Source organism: Choloepus didactylus, chromosome 22, assembly GCF_015220235.1.
Source record: "Choloepus didactylus isolate mChoDid1 chromosome 22, mChoDid1.pri, whole genome shotgun sequence".
Taxonomy (NCBI): Eukaryota; Metazoa; Chordata; class Mammalia; order Pilosa; family Megalonychidae; genus Choloepus; species Choloepus didactylus.
This window is the reverse complement of record NC_051328.1, coordinates 23,756,408-23,774,984: the sequence shown is the minus strand read 5'-3', so window position 1 is coordinate 23,774,984 and position 18,577 is coordinate 23,756,408. Positions and strand designations below refer to the sequence as shown.

At 39.8% G+C, this 18,577-nt stretch overlaps 2 protein-coding genes across 2 annotated transcripts in view; both read right to left on the bottom strand.

Moving 5' to 3' along the window:
- TANGO6 (transport and golgi organization 6 homolog) overlaps positions 1–6,705 on the bottom strand; it is a 240,357-nt gene extending 233,652 nt beyond the window's left edge. Inside the window, exon 1 of the mRNA XM_037815789.1 lies at positions 6,560–6,705. Coding sequence (XP_037671717.1) covers positions 6,560–6,656 — 97 coding nt within the window. The 5' untranslated portion in view covers positions 6,657–6,705. The remainder of the gene's footprint in view (positions 1–6,559) is intronic.
- Positions 6,706–11,685: 4,980 nt separating this feature from the next.
- Positions 11,686–18,577, bottom strand: part of LOC119518565 (cadherin-1-like) — a 78,100-nt gene continuing 71,208 nt past the window's right edge. Inside the window, exons 15-17 of the mRNA XM_037815788.1 lie at positions 16,502–16,632; positions 14,965–15,108; positions 11,686–13,470 (exon numbers count right to left, since the gene is read on the bottom strand). Coding sequence (XP_037671716.1) covers positions 13,261–13,470; positions 14,965–15,108; positions 16,502–16,632 — 485 coding nt within the window. The 3' untranslated portion in view covers positions 11,686–13,260. The remainder of the gene's footprint in view (positions 13,471–14,964; positions 15,109–16,501; positions 16,633–18,577) is intronic.

Genomic DNA, 18,577 nt, shown 5'->3' with positions numbered 1-18,577 from the left:
TCTTTTTTATTTTTGTTTTTTATTCTTATTCTGATTCTTTCTGGTATAAGGAAAATGTTCAAAAATAGATTGCGGTGATGAATGCACAACTATACGATGGTACTATGAACAGCTGATTGTACACCATGGATGATTGTATGGCATGTGAATATATCTCAATAAAACTGAATTTTAAAAAAAACTCAAAAAAAAGTGATAACACCAATGATCTTTTTTACTTTAATTGTTCTTTTTCACTTTAATTTTTATTCTTATTACTTTTGTGTGTGTGGTAATGAAAACATTCAAAAACTAATTTTGGTGATAGACGCACAACTATATGGTGGTACTGTGAAAAATTGATTGTACGCTTTGTATGACTGTATGGTATGTGAATATATCTCAATAAAATTGAATTATTAAAAAAAAAAAAAAAAAAGAAGGAATGAGGCCCTGAAACATGTGACAACATGGATGAACCTTGAGATCAATGCTGAGTAAAATAAGTCAGAAACAAAAGGAGAGATTCTGTGTGATATCACTAATATGAACCCCTAGGATAATGTAAAATCAGTGTCTTAGAATGTAGAATATAGGAGACCTAGAGATAGACAGAAACTAGAGAAGATGAGTGATTACCTAATATGCACAGACTTGTTAATAAGGTTGAACTTAAAGGTACGGGAATGGATGGGGTGATGACAGTTTGTTTATAGGATTATAAGTATCAGTGCCATATTGAAGGAGAACATGATTGAAAGGGGTTGTTTAAAGTCACATATCTGACAGATTAGTACTACAAATATAAATAAGTTCTTGCATGATCTACTTCTAAGGTATGACACCTGTACAAAGAGTTAACAAGAGAGTGGTATATGGGAAAAACTACCTATTACTACCCTAAGTGCTAGAACAGAAGAAAATGAATACTTAACTCTGATTATTCTATTGAAATGCCACCATACATTATTCAATTTATCCTTTCCTTTATAACTTTCATTTATGTTTCTTGGTGGTTAAATGAAAGACCTGTTTGTCGTGATGTTCAAAATCCCGATATAAATACAGTATTTTATTTAAAAAAAAAAAAAAAAACCTCAAAAAAAGTGATAACATCAGAGTTCTTATAAAAAAAAAAATCAACTGTTTCTACACACTTGCAATGAACAACCCAAAAAAGAAATCAAGAAAAAATACCATTTACAATAGCATGTAAAAGAATAAAATATTTAAGTATAAATTTAACCAAATAGGTGAAAACCTGTAAACTGGAAAATATAACATGCTGCTGAAAGAAATTAAAGAAAGAAAGACATAAATAAATGGAAAGACATCCCGTGTCCCTGGCTTGGAAGACTTAATATTGTTAAGATATCAATGCTACCAAAAGTGATCTACAATTCAAAGTAATACCTATCAAAATTCCAGCAGCCTTTTCCACAGAAATGGAAAAGTCGATACTCCAATTCACACTGAATTTCAAAGGACCCTCAAATATCAAACAATTTTGAAAAAGAACAAATTATAAGGACTCACACTTCTCAATTTCAAACTTAGTACAAAGCTTCAGTGATCAAAACTATGATACTGGCATAAGGATAGACACATAGACTAATGGAATAGAATTTAAAGTCCAAAATAAACCCACACATTGATTTTTGACAAGGATGCTAAGTACACACAATGGGAAAAGAATAGTTTCTTCAACAAATGGTGTTGGGAAAACTGGATATTCACATGCAAAAGAATGAAAGTGGTCCCCTATCTCACACATATACAAAATTTAACTCAAAATGGATCAAGGACCTAAATATAAGAGCTAAAACCATAAAACTGTTATAGGATCACATAGGAGAAAATCATCATGACCTTGGATTTAGCAATGGATTTTATTTATGACACCAAAAGCACAAGTGACAAAAGAAACAATAAACTGGACTTCATCAAAATTAAAAGCTTTTGTGCATCAAAGGACACCATCAAGAAAGTGAAAAGGCAACCTACAGAGAGAAAACAGTTGAAAGTCATATATTGATAAGGGCTTAATATCCAGAATAAATAAAGATCTCTTACAAATCAACAAGAAGACAAAGAGTCCAATTTAAAAATGCGTAAAGGATTTGAACATTTTTCCAGAGGATATACAAATGGCCAATAAGCAATATAAAGAGAGATTCATCATTAGCCATTAAGGAAATGCAAATCAAAACCACAATGAGATACCACTTCATACCCACTAGGATGGAAAATAACAAGTGTTGAAAGGGATGCAGAGAAATTGGAACCCTCATGCATTCTTGGTGGGAATGTAAAATAGTATAGCCTCTGCAGAAAGCAGTACGGCAGTTCCTCAAAAGTTAAATATAGAATTACCATATGATCCAGCAAATTCCACTCCTAGGTAGATAGCCAAAGAAATTGAAAATGTGGATATTTGGACACCAATGTTCACAGCAGTATAGGTCACAAAAAACAAGAGGTAGAACAACCCAAGTGTCCACTGATGATAAATGGATAAACAAAATGTATTACATATACACAAATGAGTATTATTTGGCCATAAAGAATGAAGTTCTAGGATATGCTATAACATGGATGAACTTTGGAAACATTATGCTGAGTGAAATGAGCAAGGAACCTAAGGACAAATACTGTATGATTTCATTTATATGAAATATCTAGAAAGAGCAAAATCATAGAGACAGAAATAGATTACAGGTTATCAGGAGATGGGAAAGGGAAGAGAAGTTGTTGCTTAGTGGGTATAGAGTGCTTGTAAATTTTGTAAATTTTTAAATAAAATTAATTTTTAAAATGAAAAAACAAAACAAAACACAGAAGAGTAAGAATTGTGCAGTACTTCTAAGGACTGTCCAAGGCAAGTGTTGTGACCTACAAGCATGAGAATTAGACATATAAAAGAAATGGATGCTCTCATAGCTTGTTGCCATTAAGCATTAAGATCACCAAGAAACCTCTTACCAGACATGGGACACAGAGAATGATTTAAAACAAAAACCACTGGCTAAGTTTTTCAAGAGCCCCTTAATAAGGTGGTCTTCATCATGAGTAGAGGTATTGGTGATGAGAATACAGATAATACTTGAAAATAAATATAGGTATTCCCTTAAACAGTAGCTCTCAGTGTGGTGTGGGGACCCAGGTTGGGAACCAGGGGCTTCCCAAGATTCTTTCAGTGGGTCCATACGGTCAAAACTATTTTCACAATACTAAGACAGAATTTGCATTTTATACTCTTATTATCTCATGAGTGTACCAAGCATGAAAAGTTCACTGATATAACTCAGATTCAACATTTGCCACTATCCCTTAAAAAAACACTTCTTGTTGAGTTTGGTGTAAAAGAAGAATACACACAATTATTTGAAATGGTTATTGAAATCTCCTCTCTTTTCCAACTACATATCTGTGTGATACTAGATTTTCTTCATCTACTTCAACCAAAACAACATATTATGCAAGACTGAATAGAGAAGCATATGAAAATCTGTCTTCTAATAAGCATGGTAAAGAGACATGCAAAAATGTAAAACAATGATAGTTTAGTTTGCAAAGTATATTTTTCATTAAAGAAGTAATTATGTTAACATTTAATGGTTTATTATTGTTATTTCTAAATGAAGTTAATATTTTACAGATTTCTTAGTCTTACTTTCTGTTACAGTAAATATATATCACAGTAAATATTCTGAAACCAATATTTGTTCTGAAACCAAAGTTTGAGAACCACTGCCTTAAAACGTTTTCCAAATTTCAGTCATTTGCTCACCATTTCCACAATCTTTGCCATTTATCTGAGTCCCTGCTATATTGTTATTTGTTTAATTATTTCTTTAAATTAACTTACTCCTAAAAACTTAAATTAATAATAGCTAGATTACTGTAAGTACTTTATGTATATTAACTCAATCCTCACAACAGCCCTATGAGGTAAGGAGTATTATATTAATAGTCTCATTTTCAGGTGAAGAAACTGAGGTTAAGCTGTTGGCCCAAGACAAGTTTGTGAATGGGGCAGTTTGGCTCCTGAGCCCAAGCTGTTATCAATACATTATTCTATTCAGCCTCAAAATGTTTCTCTACATACCACCTAAAACCATACCTATCACACTTCCAGAAATGCTGCCTTCCTTAACAGCATTATCTATTCCTCGCAGTCATCAAGTTAAACCTGTAAGCTTTCTGACATTTACAAGCAAACTTCACAAATTGTGTGGTACTTTTTTATTAAGCTCAAATTACAAAGCAATACAGCATTCCAGAATAAATATGACACAGCTTCCTTAAGTACAAATTGTTGGGATTTTCGACCCTGTCTTCCCCCACTTCTACCATCCATGTAATTCAAAGTTAAAGGCAGTTTAATGAATCAATATTCACCATGGAAGTATACTTTTCAGGAAAACTCTTGCTGAAATGGCATCTATTTTTTACAAACACTTCACTAAAATTGACAAACTTCTTTCAAATTCTGCTTAGTACAATTCACAACAACCAAGTCTGGAGATGGAGATATTATTCCTATTTGCCCCATGGTTGAGAAGAGATATGGAAAGCAGGGGAAGAGAAAATGTTTTATGCAGCACAACTTCTGATGGCTCAAAAGTGAAAAATGTTGGTATCCCTCCTTTCTAGGTAAATCCCACCTAGCCTCAATTCCTCTTCCCTTCTGCAGCTTTCTTTGACAGCCCCTCCCTTTGCTAACCTCTTCTCTCTCCAACTGCTAGCTGTACCATCCATTCAGGACTTGTGCTATCCTGCCATACTGGATATCTCTTGTATATGTATAGCATAGTATACATATGTATAGTACCATCTCTCCAAACAGACAAGATGCTTGGGAGCACAAGCTGTTATACTTTTTGTATCCTCAATAGCACTGAAAGCAGGACACTAAATACAAGTAACTCGCAGTAAATGTTGCCTTAAGGGTAGTCAATTTAAAGACGGATCAAAAAAACTTAAATCTCCTTGGATATAATTTCAACTCATACTTTCATCTTGTCTCCTCAACACCTTTGGTCCATAAGAGACATCTGAATACTCACTAAGAACAGTTATTTTTAATTCCCTCAGAAGCTAATATGGTAAAGGAAAAAAAGGCGGATTCACACAGAATATAATACACTACATGTACAAAATAATATTTTACCACACTACTTTTTCAACTAGAAATGGATGCATTATTTTAAATTAAATAAGTACATGTATGCAACTCCACCACATACTCTAGAACAGATTTAGACAAGGTTTTCTATAAGTGAAGTAGATGTGCTTTGTGATAGCTGATTACATCCAGGGCTTTTCGCTTATTTCATTTGATCTAAGTTGTGTTCTAAATAGTTGCAATTGCGAGACAAATGACCTCTTGATTACCAAGCTAAAACTGTATTTTGCTGTTTGTGTCTTAATGGGGGCAATGTTTTATATGGAAGGAACCTGAGTTCAAACCCTAGCTCTGCCACTTCCTAGTTTGACAGTAGGCAATTTCCAGTATACCTGTGCCCTGGTTCCCTCATCTGTAAAATGGGATACGAGTAATATCTGCTTCATGGGATGGTTGAGGATTAAGTGATATAGATCTAATACCCAGGAACTTGATACTTAGTAGGCACTCAATTACTATTATTACTAACTTCTTTTCACCTGTCATAGGTAGCTTGAAATGTTTGTGGAGGTTCTTTTTTGCACCTTTGGAGTATCTCAAATTTGACTCTTCATGTGTCCTAACCCTGCTCCCTCTACAAACCCCTTTCCCCAAATAAACACTCCAATTACAAAAAGGGCCCTATTTCTTCTGTCCTTTCCCAAAGCTCTAAATAACAGCAGAGGCTCCATACTGAAAAACGTGCTTTGGTCTGAGAAGAGAACAGTTCCAGGTCTGTGTTCTGCCCCTAATTTGATTACATGACCTTGGCCAGTTTACTCAATCTTCAGTGAGCCTCGGTGTCAGCTGTAAACGAGTGCTAGGTTAAACCACTCCCAAGGTCCCTGAGATCCTAAAGCTCACCACAAAAGCGTAAAAGTGATTGTAAATCTCTCCCACTGAACTGTGTATCCTTAAATACTCCCCAAACCCAGCTCAAATGCCACTGCTTCTTTAGGGCCTTCTTTTAGACTCCTTGGCATTTTGTACAAATCTCAAGTATCCACATTAGACCCTGCACCCTCAAGAGGTTGAGGACCTCCCTTTATTCATCATGAGGGCCTACCTTCTCTTTACCTCAGTTTCCCCAGAGGGCTGCAGTGAGGAATGAATGAAATACTATATCCAAGGCGCTGAGCTCAGGGCCTAGCACAAGGCAAGTGCTCAAGAGATGTTGACTATCATTGGTATTCAACGGATCCTATCCCCTCCTTGGGCCCTGGTTTCCTCAAGGGTAAAATGAAGCTGAACTGACAAAGCCCAAAGCCCCTTAGGGACCCGGGCGGGAACGGCCTCAGGTCCGGAGAGTCCCAGAAAGGGCTTGAGGGAAGCAAGCCGCGGGAGGCAAGGAAGCCCTGGAGGACAGCCCTGTGAGTCCCGGGTCCAGCCCGGCGCCGAGATCCGTCCTCTCACCTCCCGGACTCAGCAGCAGCTTCAACGCCTCCAAAATCAGCTCCAGACCACACGTTTCCAAAGCCCCGCTGCCATCAGCTCGTCCCGCGGCCGCCATGATTGGAGTGGAGCACGCCGTTTGCCGATTGCCTCACGTGACTCGGCATGACGCCGCCGCCATGTTGAATGTGGCAGGAGCGCGCCCGGCGCACCAGGGGGCGGAGCCCGCAGCGTGGGGTGAGGCAGACTCGGTCGCGCAACGCCCTCTTCTTATAATAAATATTTTGTCCGGCCCCTCCTTTGCACTCCTGAAAAACAAAATCATGCATAGCAGGACCTATTGACTCACACAATTTCAGAAACTCAATATGATTATCTAACTGCTATATAAAGAAGGAAGAGAAGTAATTTATCATAAAAATTATGCATTTCAGTATGAAAATAGGTCCAAAACACAGAAGACATAATAGATGCTTGCACCTATTTACAATGAATACGTTTGTCTAAGTAAAACAGTATGTAACTGAATAGTGTTGACATTTCTTTATAAGGGACATTTTGAAGTAAGGACTAGACATTTAAATAGATATAGATACCCATTGTGAATGTAATAGCTACAAAAGTTGCTATTGGTAGTATCATTTTCTGAAATAAAGTTCGATGTTTGCTCTATTTACATGGCAGTAGCACTCCTGGAAAATTCAATGTATATTAAAACCATCCAAAAAATTTGCGTTATATGTAAATCAGGTTGGGTTTGCGATTCATATCATTGGAAACAGGTTTTTCTGATACATGAATGCCAGTGGAACTTTCATGATCATTCCCATTTCTCTAGTCTCCAGTTCAAATCCATCAGCTGTTTCAGGGTCTTTAAAGGAAGGAGAAAATAAAACCATTTTTACAAAAGCTATTGTGGGTAGTTGAAGTGAGACTGCTCTCAAGCGTTTAGCAATGTCCATCACGGAGGGGATGCTTAATAAATAGTATCTCTATCTTGCACCCCTTCTCCAAAGTAACCCATGCTGAAATGTCTTTAAATTGGAAAAATTTTTGAAAGGGAAATAAATGACCTACAAAATTACCATGATATTCTTTTCATTGTGTGTATTATCTCCCAGGCTTTGTCATTAGACAGAGACGAATTTTTTCAGTTATGTGTGGTCACGAGTTCTTCCTGAAAAGTTCATTCCTCCCCTTAAGGCTGCTTTGAAGTATTAGACATTTAGTGAAATGAGTGTAAAGCATTATGTGGGAAAGCACTGCCCCTAAGATTTATGGGGACTGGGACAAAAATACAAGTGAAGGCTCTTATGCCATACCTGTAAATATTTAAAAATAGACAATAGACTGTTAAATATTTCCTAGCCTCTTACCTTGACAAACATACCAGGTTCAAACTGAGAATTTTCAGGCCCATCTCAGTTCTGCACTGGATTTATTGGCAGGTGGGGAGCCAGGCCCCAGCCTTTGGTCTGACCGTTTTTTCCTGCTCACCCTTGGTTCAGCCCTGCATTGTGAAGGTCTTGTACTCACACGTGTGTACAGACCAGCCCTGCACATCCAGGCTCTGTCCACACACCCACAAGGAGCTACCACTTGGCACTCCTAGAGCTAGGAGTGCATGTCCACAGAACATGATGCGCCCTCCAGCGGCAGACCGAGTGAAGAGGCCGGCACAACCCTGAAAGCCGGCTCTGGAAACGTTGGGTGGAGAATTCCAGGGTACCGATACCTGGGGTGGTCTGGGAGGAGGATGAGGACTCGGGATGGGCAAGTCCCCTAGACGTGGCAATTCCTTGCCCATGGGAATGATAAAGCATGAAGCCTAGAGCTAGGGCCCCATTAGTCCAGGTCTAAGGGCAGTATTGGTGTGGGATCTGCAGATGATGAATAAGACAAGATTACCAGGGCTAAGAATCCTATCCCAAAATGTTATAGCAGCTGGACAGTAGCTGTTTTGGGTTGGTTTTTTTGTTTGTTTTGTTTTCTATCTTTAAGGCCTGATGGCTCAGACGCTACAAATTGAAATGCATACTTTCAAAAATATTGTCATAAAGATCCTATAAGTTTTAGAGCAAAAAATCATTACTTCAGGTGCAAGATTGGGTGGAATTTAATATGTATGAGAGGCTACCATAAGTTTTACCCTTGGGAAGACGGTTGCTGCAAAGGAGAGGCTAGGCCTCCCTATATTTGTGCCTAAGAGTCTCCTCCTGAATGCCTCTTTGTTGCTCAGATGTGGCCCTCTCTCTCCGGCTAAGCCAACTCGAAAGGTGAAATCACTGCCCTCCCCCTCTACGTGGGATCAGACACCCAGGGGAGTGAATCTCCCTGGCAATGTGGAATATGACTCCCGGGGAGGAATGTAGACCCGGCATCGTGGGACGGAGAACATCTTCTTGACCAAAAGGGGGATGTGAAAGGAAATGAAATAAGCTTCAGTGGCAGAGAGATTCCAAAACGAGCCGAGAGATCACTCTGGTGGGCACTCTTACGCACACTTTAGACAACCCTTTTTAGGTTCTAAAGAATTGGGGTAGCTGGTGGTGGATACCTGGAACTATCAAACTACAACCCAGAACCCATGAATCTCGAAGACAGTTGTATAAAAATGTAGCTTATGAGGGGTGACAATGGGATTGGGAAAGCCATAAGGACCAAACTCTACTTTGTCTAGTTTAGGGATGGATGTGTAGAAAAGTAGGGGAAGGAAACAAACAGACAAAGGTACCCAGTGTTCTTTTTTACTTCAATTGCTCTTTTTCACTCTAATTATTATTCTTGTTATTTTTGTGTGTGTGCTAATGAAGGTGTCAGGGATTGATTTAGGTGATGAATGTACAACTATGTAATGGTACTGTAAACAATCGAAAGTACGATTTGTTTTGTATGACTGCGTGGTATGTGAATATATCTCAGTAAAATGATGATTAAAAAAATAAAAAATATGTATGAGAGGATGTCACAGTGCCTAGAGCCTACAGGCCATAAATTGGCCCTGTATCTGGAGAGAAGGAAACATTCTCAGCCCTCTCCTAGCCTGAAATTTTTCAAATGGACTTTTAAGTATCCTATTTCCTTAGAATTCAATATTTAGGTTTATAGAACTCCTTCCTCAGTTTGCTCTGGGCAGCTTTGTTATAACACAGAAGTACAGCTGGAGATTCCCCTGGTGATATGCTATTAAATATCTATTACAACCAATACTCATCAATGCTACACCAAATGGGTCTCATTCTCTACAAAGAACCACACGGGGATGTTCAAGACATACACAGAGAGCTCTGTATTCATGTAAAACTTGTTCTCTTTATTTGAAATCAGCCAACAAGGAACCCATTATCACAGACTTGAGGGACAAGTGTTGACCAAGGTCATCAAAGCAGGCTGGGACTGTTTTCTGACAAGGCTAATGGCATCCAATAGCTATCAGTGGTTGCTCTATGGGAACAGAATTCCCAGTAAAGATCCAAGCAAATTAAGGATCCTTATGGATCTTTTCATCATTAACTAGAGTGGTCACATTCCATTCTCCGTAATTGGCCCTCAAGTCTTAGCCTAACCAGTCTCGAAATCTTAAGTCACTATTGATAACTCCACCACTCAACCCACAAAAAAAGTCACTGGAACTTTTCATTTATTTTGAACATAATTCAAATCCTTATTTATCTCAGCCAACAGACGCTCCTCGCTGTCTCTCGTCCTCCCCTCCCCAGGCCAACTCACCATCCCTGCAACCACCTTCCCAGAAAGTCACTTAGGATTCTGTCGTGCTCCTGCTCAAAGGATTGAGAATATCTTCTTGACCAAAAGGGGGATGCGAAATGAAATGAAACAAAGTTTCAGTGGCTGAGAGATTTCAAATGGAGTCTAGGGGTCACTCTAGTGGACATTCTTATGCACTATATAGATAACACCTTTCAGGTTTTAATGTATTGGCATAGCTAGAAGTAAATACCTGAAACTATCAAACCAATGTAGCTTACAAGGGGTGACAGTGTGATAGTGAAAACCTTGTGGATCACACACCCTTCATCTAGTGTATGGATGGATGAGTAGAAAAATGGGGACAAAAAAATAAATGAAATATAGGATGGGATGGGGGGAATGATTTGGGTGTTTTTTATTTTTATTTTTTAATCTGATTCTGATTCTTTCTGGTATAAGGAAAATGTTCAAAAATAGATTGGGGTGATGAATGCACAACTATATGATGGTACTGTGAACAGTTGATTGTACACAATGGATGATTGTATGGTATGTGAATATATTTCAATAAAACAGAATTAAAAAAAAGAAAGAAACCAGTCACCAAGGACCACATACTATATGTTCCCATTCATTTGAAAGCCCAGAATAGGGAAATCTATAGAGACAGAAACTATACAAGTAGTTGCTTAAGACTGGGAGGAAGGAGCTTGGGATTCTTTTTTGAAATAATGAAAATATTTTAAAATTGTGCTGATGTTGCACATATCTGTGAATATGGGTGAATTGTATGATATGTGAATTATATCTCAGTAGAGCCATTTAAAAAGAATGAGATTGGCAAAACATTGATAATTGAAAGATAGGTGATGGCTCCATGGGAGTATACTGTGTCCTCTGTCCCTGAAAGAGAACACCAAACATTAGGCCCTAAAATAAGAAGCCACTTAGGGTGGTTAAAAGATCATGTGGTATTGGGTTGTTTGAGGTTTTCCAAGCCTCTAGATCCTTAAATGGCAGTAGCACCCCCACTGCAATTGTGACAACCAAAAATATATCCAGAAATTGCCCACTGTCTGCTGGGGCAGGAGTTACAATCTTCCCCAGCTGAAAACCAATGGCTTATACTAATTTTACTAAATGAATGAATCGTTTGAAGCACAGCTTCTTTCCCTCAGCTCATCATGGCCTATTAACATGGGAGTTCTGTTGGTTTTACCACATGCCACATGGATGGATAGTCTTCAAATAGAGACATTATGAGTGCAATCCACTCCCTCAACCCCTAGTTTGCTCCCAATAAAATGACACAAAGTTCTGGGAAACTAATTTCAGTATGAAATTTCTTTCTCCATGTTTTGACTAAGCTTGTCCTCTCCATCCACCACTTGTCTTGTCTGGAGTTGTGGCGTAATCAAATAAAATAACAGCTTGACAATGGTTTAACAAAATTTTTTAATAAAATTTATAAAAATGCATCTTTGAGAATAATTTTCTCAGCTTGAATTGTATTCTTTTTCCACCCCCAATGAAAATACAAAATTATCAACACCCACACACATAAACACTCAAACAAGACTATAGTGACAATCTCTATACAGAGCTACATTAGATAGTTTAAACTGCAGAAAAATCAAGACAATTCCAGGAAGTGATTGAAGAGATTTTTTTTTCTTCTAAAAACAGATGACAGGTAGTAAAGCGATTTAGATAAAACTCTTTCTTGTGGTTGTCAAGTTCCTTGAAATTCTTTCCTCTAAAAGAAAATCCAAATTGTGTCCCTGATCCCCACCCACCCCGCCTCCCCTTTTGCTTAACACACCCTTTAGGGCAGTTCTGTCTTACTGCTCGTAAGAAAAAATTCCGGTTTTCTAATATTCTCAGTTTTCTACATATACCTCAAATCTGGGACAAATATGTCCACATCAGCTAGCATTTTCTGTAGACATGATCAAAAGCAGACACTTGGGAATTCTGTGTTTCATTTACAATCCAAGGTATAAGGATTTATTTTGATTTTCCTCCATTCTTCCAGAATTTTCAGGGGTAGGGGTAACCCTACCTCAACCATACTCGGCATTTTTTGCTAAACTACCAGGCTCATGACAACCTCTCCTCCCATCTCCAAGCCTTTTGTTCAAGCTTCCCCTCTGCTGTAATAGGGCGTCTTCCATCTTTGGCTGTAGCACTTTAGGCACTAAGTCTCAGAATGTATCACTCTCTTGTTTAGTGATAAACATACATTAAAAATTAAGTGGCACCTGAAAAAAAAATCACATTTTCTACTCTGTTTACAACCAAAGTGCCCCATAATGACATTCACATCATAAACAGTCTTACCCAGAACAAGTAAATGGATAGATGCCTGTTTCAAGTTACATCCTCAGGAGATGAAAAGGAAAAACTGTTAAAGGTCTTATGAGTACCCAATACTCAGTTGAGATATGGCCAGAATAAGACACAAACCTCTTATCCTAAAAGGGTCCAGGTGATGCTGTGATTGAGAATTCCCATCTGGGGCAATGTAATAGAATTCGGGAGCAAGAGCAATATTAGAACGTGGGACACCAGTGCAGTGATGAAGGAAAAAGCATACAACCTTAATTTTTTTTTCCCCAAATACATAAAATAACAGAAATAGGTCAGGTGGGCCTTCCTTCCTTTTAAAAGTGAGACAAAGCCCTTAAGGAAATCTGCAAGGTGGTAGCAGAACCTTTTGATGCTAAAGCTGTTGTTTTGAAATGCAAAAATTTTAATAAGACATCATCACCATGTAAAAGGGTGATGAAAGAAAAAAAAAGATTCAAGAAATAAGTCAAAACCTTTCTAAAACACAGATGAGATCTATAAAGTGGAAATCATAACTTTCCTAACTGTGTGAAGGATCCCGGTGTCCCTTTTACAAAAACTCATCTCAAATGGAAGGAGCTGAAAAAACCACCAGAGACACTGCCTCTGTTTCCTATCACATGGGTACAGGGATATGTCGCACCCCCTCTCCCTCGAGTCCTCTAGTCATCCTCGCCACCTCCGTACATATCCGCCAGCTTCTTGAAGCGATTGCCCCACTCATTCAAGTAGTCATAGTCCTGGTCTCGGTCCGACTCGGAGGAGTTCAGGGAACTCAGGCTGGCGGCTTCAGAACCACTTCCTTCATAGTCAAACACCAGCAGAGAGTCGTAAGGGGGGGCAGTGGGGTCACTATCAGCCGCCTTCAGGTTCTAAAGAAGGGGACAACAGGATCTGTCAGTGAAAGGAACCACACATCTGTCATCATAGGCAAGACACCATCTCTTGGTACCCTCAAGCTCCATGAGGCACAGGACAGTGCATCCACACTGCGGAGTACCATGGATTAACACCAACACAGACTGGCATGGAAAGATGGACTTGATACATTGTTAAAGAAAAGAGAGAGAGTTACAGAAAAATATGCAGTGTTTTCCCCCTAAAGCAAAGCTGGTTAATTACCTGTAGGCAAGGGGATATAGGGCCATTCAATCAGGCCTGGACCCTCACCTCACCCACAGGATGGTCAGAGGCTGAAAACAAGGAGGACAGTCATACTGGCACATACAGCCCACATTTCAACCCAGGAAGGTCTGGAAGGATGAATACCAAACCAATGACAGTTAACTCTGGGGATCGGGGTTGGGAGAACTGAGGAAGGACTTGCACTTTTTTCTTTATATTTCATAATTTATATAATTAAAGTGGCAAGCATATTATTTTTGTAATTAAAATTAAAAGCTACAAGAAAATGCAATGACATGCAAATGGAAGAAAGGACCTGAATCTAGATGTATCTAAAAGAGATGGTTTAAACCCATCCTTCCTGTTCCCAGATTCTCTAAAGAACCAGTGGCTAGAGTGGATGTGGTTTGGTCACTTTTGACACTGCCAGGCCTTATGCAGACCAGGTCCTCAGTGACAATAACTCCCTGGGTATGCTAAAGCAAAATCAGCCCCACTGTAAAGACTCACCAAGGGCCACTGGGCCACCAGATGAGCCCTGAAAATCATTCCAGTGACTGAGCAACTGGTCAGGGAACATAGTTTAAAGAAAGGAAGAAAGATGTTTGCCCTCTGTTCTGCCCTTCTTCCTGACTGGAATACAGACGTGAGCCTGGAAGGGTGGCAGCCATCAGTGATCAAGAGGTAAAAAGCACAGTAATATTAATACATACTAAAGATGGGGTTGGAGAAAGGTAGAAAGGCTTGAATGTACCAGCCTGGACTGTCCGTCCCAGTCTTCTATTTGCAGAAGGTAAATCCACACTTATCTATTTAAGCTTCTGGTATTTACAGCTGAATGCATTTTGGACTCCTACAATATGGAGGCTATTTTTCAAGCCCCCAGACAGACTTGTGATGCACATTTAAAATCGCATCCCAATCACCAGGGAATGTCCAGGGGAACAAAATCCCATTAATGAGCCCAAACTGGGTCTACTACGAATCTCTGGTTTTACTTCTAGCACTACTAAATCCTTTCAAGCAATTCTTGGTTTTTGCCATGCAGACTTTGCAAATTCATTATGACCAATCTGAAGTGCTATTGCTAGTTCTGAAATCAGAATGACACAACTAAAAAATAGGGTTTAGGGATGGAGCAAGGTGAAAACTTGGTAAAGGAAAGAATCTAAAGAGTCTCTTTTTGGAAACAACTTCTTTCAAGTTTAGAGATGAGTTGGCTTTTGCCTTTGCTTACTTACTTCATCAATAAAATTTCCAATTTCATCGGGATTGGCAGGGCGGGGACGGTACTGGGGCACACTCAGAAGGGTTGGCGCCACATCATTGCGAGTCACTTCTGGCCGAGCATCCAGGCCCCTGTGCAACTGGCTCAAGTCAAAGTCCTTTGGAGAAAAAGGTAAAAGTATACCAAAGGGTAACAAAGGGAGTTCCCAGGAAACAGTCACATACGCAGGGTTATATTCAGTTCATAGGTCATGATATCGGATAATGACTTTAGTGCCAACTGTTTGATACTTAAAACCATGTACCAATTTAATCTAAAATAACAGTTTTCAACATAAGAGTCTCCAAAATAGCACTGGTAGGAAATGTAGTATGAAAAGTAGCACTGTGGATACAGATGTACACTGTGTCCTTAGTAACTTTGCATAGGACATGTGTGATAAATTAGATTAGTATTCAGCAAATATTCAGTCCCTCTCATTGCTAGCCTCTGCAAGAACACACATCTATTATTGTTGGTCTTTGTCTTGGGACTTGATTTAACCAATAGAACTTTAACTCATACAATACAGGCAAAAAATTAAAATGCACTTTGCACTAGCCTGCTGGTACAAAGAAGATGCAAATGGCGTGGCACAGACTAGACCCAATTTGCAGCTTAGAGCCATCCAGCCAAAACCAGCCTAGATCAAGTGAGCCTCAGCCAGCCCACAGATCTTGTGAGCCTAGGCGAGATCAGCAATTGCCCCAGCTAACCCCAAAACATATGAGAAAGACATGCTTATTGTGTGCCACTGGGATTCTGAGGTTGTTTATTATACAGCATTACTGTGGTGACAGCTTACTTATACACTATACTTGGAATTCCCATTTAGGCTTAGATGTACCTCGAAATCTGAAACCATGTATTTCTCTGCACCCCGATACCTTGTACACAGCAAGGTACATTCTTATCATCAGCTTTTCTTCCACACCATAGAGCTTAGCAAATGTGCCTCACTGTATGACCTGAGTCAAAAGCCTATAATGAGCCTCACGCTTCCCTTTCAAAACAGAGACTCTATTTTACCCAGAAAACTTCAAGGTAAGGCAAGGTAAAACCATCTCCAAAATCAGAGGAAATAAAGAGGGTTTAGAGATTTATTATCCAGAGAAAGCAAAATTCAGTTTGGTCTAGCTAAAAGCTCAAGGAAACAAAATATTAAAATGGATCAGTTGCTCTATATGTCAAAAATAATTGGAGTGACTTTCATATCCTGAGAGGCTAAATAGAATGAAGAGTGCAGGCTCTGGAGACAACCTGGTTCTATTGTATCCTAGCTATGTGACCCTTGGCAAATTACTTAACCACTCTGCGCCTCGGTTCACTCATCTGGGTACATAACAGAAAGCAATCAATAAATATTAGATATGTTGATGACGATGATGACCAATGACAATATTTATTTTCCCAGATGAGGTGTTAAAAAAATAATACACAAAATGACATAACTATTTCAAATGTCTGCCTTCTCCTAATCTTTGCTTCTTCCAAATTTTTAAAAAACTCACCTGGTCCTCTTCTCCACCTCCTTCTTCATCATAGTAATAAATGTTGTCCCGAGTGTCATCTTCTGGGGGCAGTAAGGGCTCTTTGACCACCCTTCTCCTCCGAATAAGTAGTAGAAGCAGCAGAATCAGGACTGAAATGGGGAAGAGAGCGCATTAGAGCCACGCGCTTTAGAGCCACGTGAGCCGCAGGTAAAGGTGGCCACAGTAAGACGTTATTCCAGTGTGCCACTTCCCTGCACGCCTTGCAGGTGGCCGTTGCAGTCCCCAGCTGTAAAACACCTTTAGAAGATAATCCACATGCTGACGCTCACATCCCTGAAGTTAAAATACACAGTACAACATGGTAGACAAGTATATGTGAATGCAAGTATGGCTTTTAACAAGATCTTGAATCAATCATGGCCACTTCCCCAAATCTGGGGGGAAACGTTCCAGGCAGAGGAAAAGGGAAGGGCAAAGGTCCTGAGACGGGAGTGTGGCTAGCGTGACGGAGGAAAGATGAGAAGGGAGACCTGACGGCTGCAGAGTACCAAAGTGCAGGGCGGTGGAGCTGAGGTCATAGAGGGGGCAGAGAATGTAGACCACCCTAACGACTGGCTAAACGTGACTGGCACATGCAGATTACCACTAATCAGTTACAGTTACAGCGGGTGGGGCACAAACCAGAAAACCACCTCTATATTCCTATTGTCTCTTGAAGATACAATGGTGTAAGCCAGGCTTTAAAATCCATTTAATTTCCAGAGTTGGCATCTAATCTTGGGATTATTTCTAAAATACATATGTAATTAGTATTTAATTTTTTAAAGATAAACTATTCATTGTGAAAATACGGGACTCTATGTGTTTTCTTTACACTCCAGTGAAGCATTATTGCATTGAAACAGGAGGTTGCATCAACTTGGCAAAAAAAAGTCTTAAGCTTTCCCAATCTATCTGTTGTCTCTGAAGATATTACAATGCTCAAGACCTTATCCAGATAAACACTGTAAAACTCTCATGAGGGAGAGGACTGAGCACTTGCTAGGTGTGCCTAGGCTGTGTGGAGTCTAAGTTGAAAGCTTCAGTGTTGGTCCCATTGCTTCCTCATGAGAGTTTAGTCTCTAAGACTCTTCTTCCCCTCCAGCCAGTGCTGTACTCCAGCCTTCTTTCTGGCCTTCGCTAGTGGGGGACCGTTACGGAAGCCCCTCTGCCTACCTGAATTCCACAACCCATGACCCAACCATCCCACATCTTCCATGAAACTTACCTTGAGACCCAACTAACTGCCCCTCTTCTGACTGCAAAGGCATTTATGACCTGGATCACCCCTGCCAGTCCCTAATGATATACTATATTTGAAGGTTTCCTAATTGCCTTGCCATCACTTGCTTATAGAAACCATAACAGCATCTGCCTCAACCCTAGACCTCAGTCTACAGGTAGGCCTAGTTTTAAGGACCATGGCAGAAACTGCCAATATTTGCTCAGTATCCTTTGTTCCATTCATCCTTTTAGTCATCGATACTCACTGCCCACCCCATACTCCATCTCCAACTCTCCTCCCCCTATTAAGTTTTAACTAGACACATGGTCGCTCAGTTTGGCTGTGTTTGCCAGGCTCCCTTGCAGCTAGGTGTGGCTGTGTTTGGGCCAACAGGATGTGAGTGAAAGTGATATGTGCAAATTCCAGATATGTGCCCATTTCCGTATCACCCTCCCCGCCCCCCCATAGAATGTAGAGGCAGTGGAGGTGAGCCAGCTAGCTCTGACCACACTTAAGAGGACAGCATCCTAAGGCTTTGTTGCTCTGAGTGTGGTCCAAGGACAGCAGTGTCAGCCTCTCCTAGGAGCTGGTTAGAAATGCTGAATCTGAGGCCTTCCCCCAGACCTACTCAGTCAGGATGTGCATTTCACCAAGAAGCACTGGTGAATCACAGGTATCTAGCTAGGAACTTGAGAAGCACTGCCCTGAGGGACAAAAGGGCATCAAAATACAAGGCACCTGGGTCTTCATGGAAGAGGGCTGCCTTTCCAGTCTTGAACCTCTTACCTCTGAACTATTTGGTCAAAGAAATAAGGTTTTATTTTATTTAA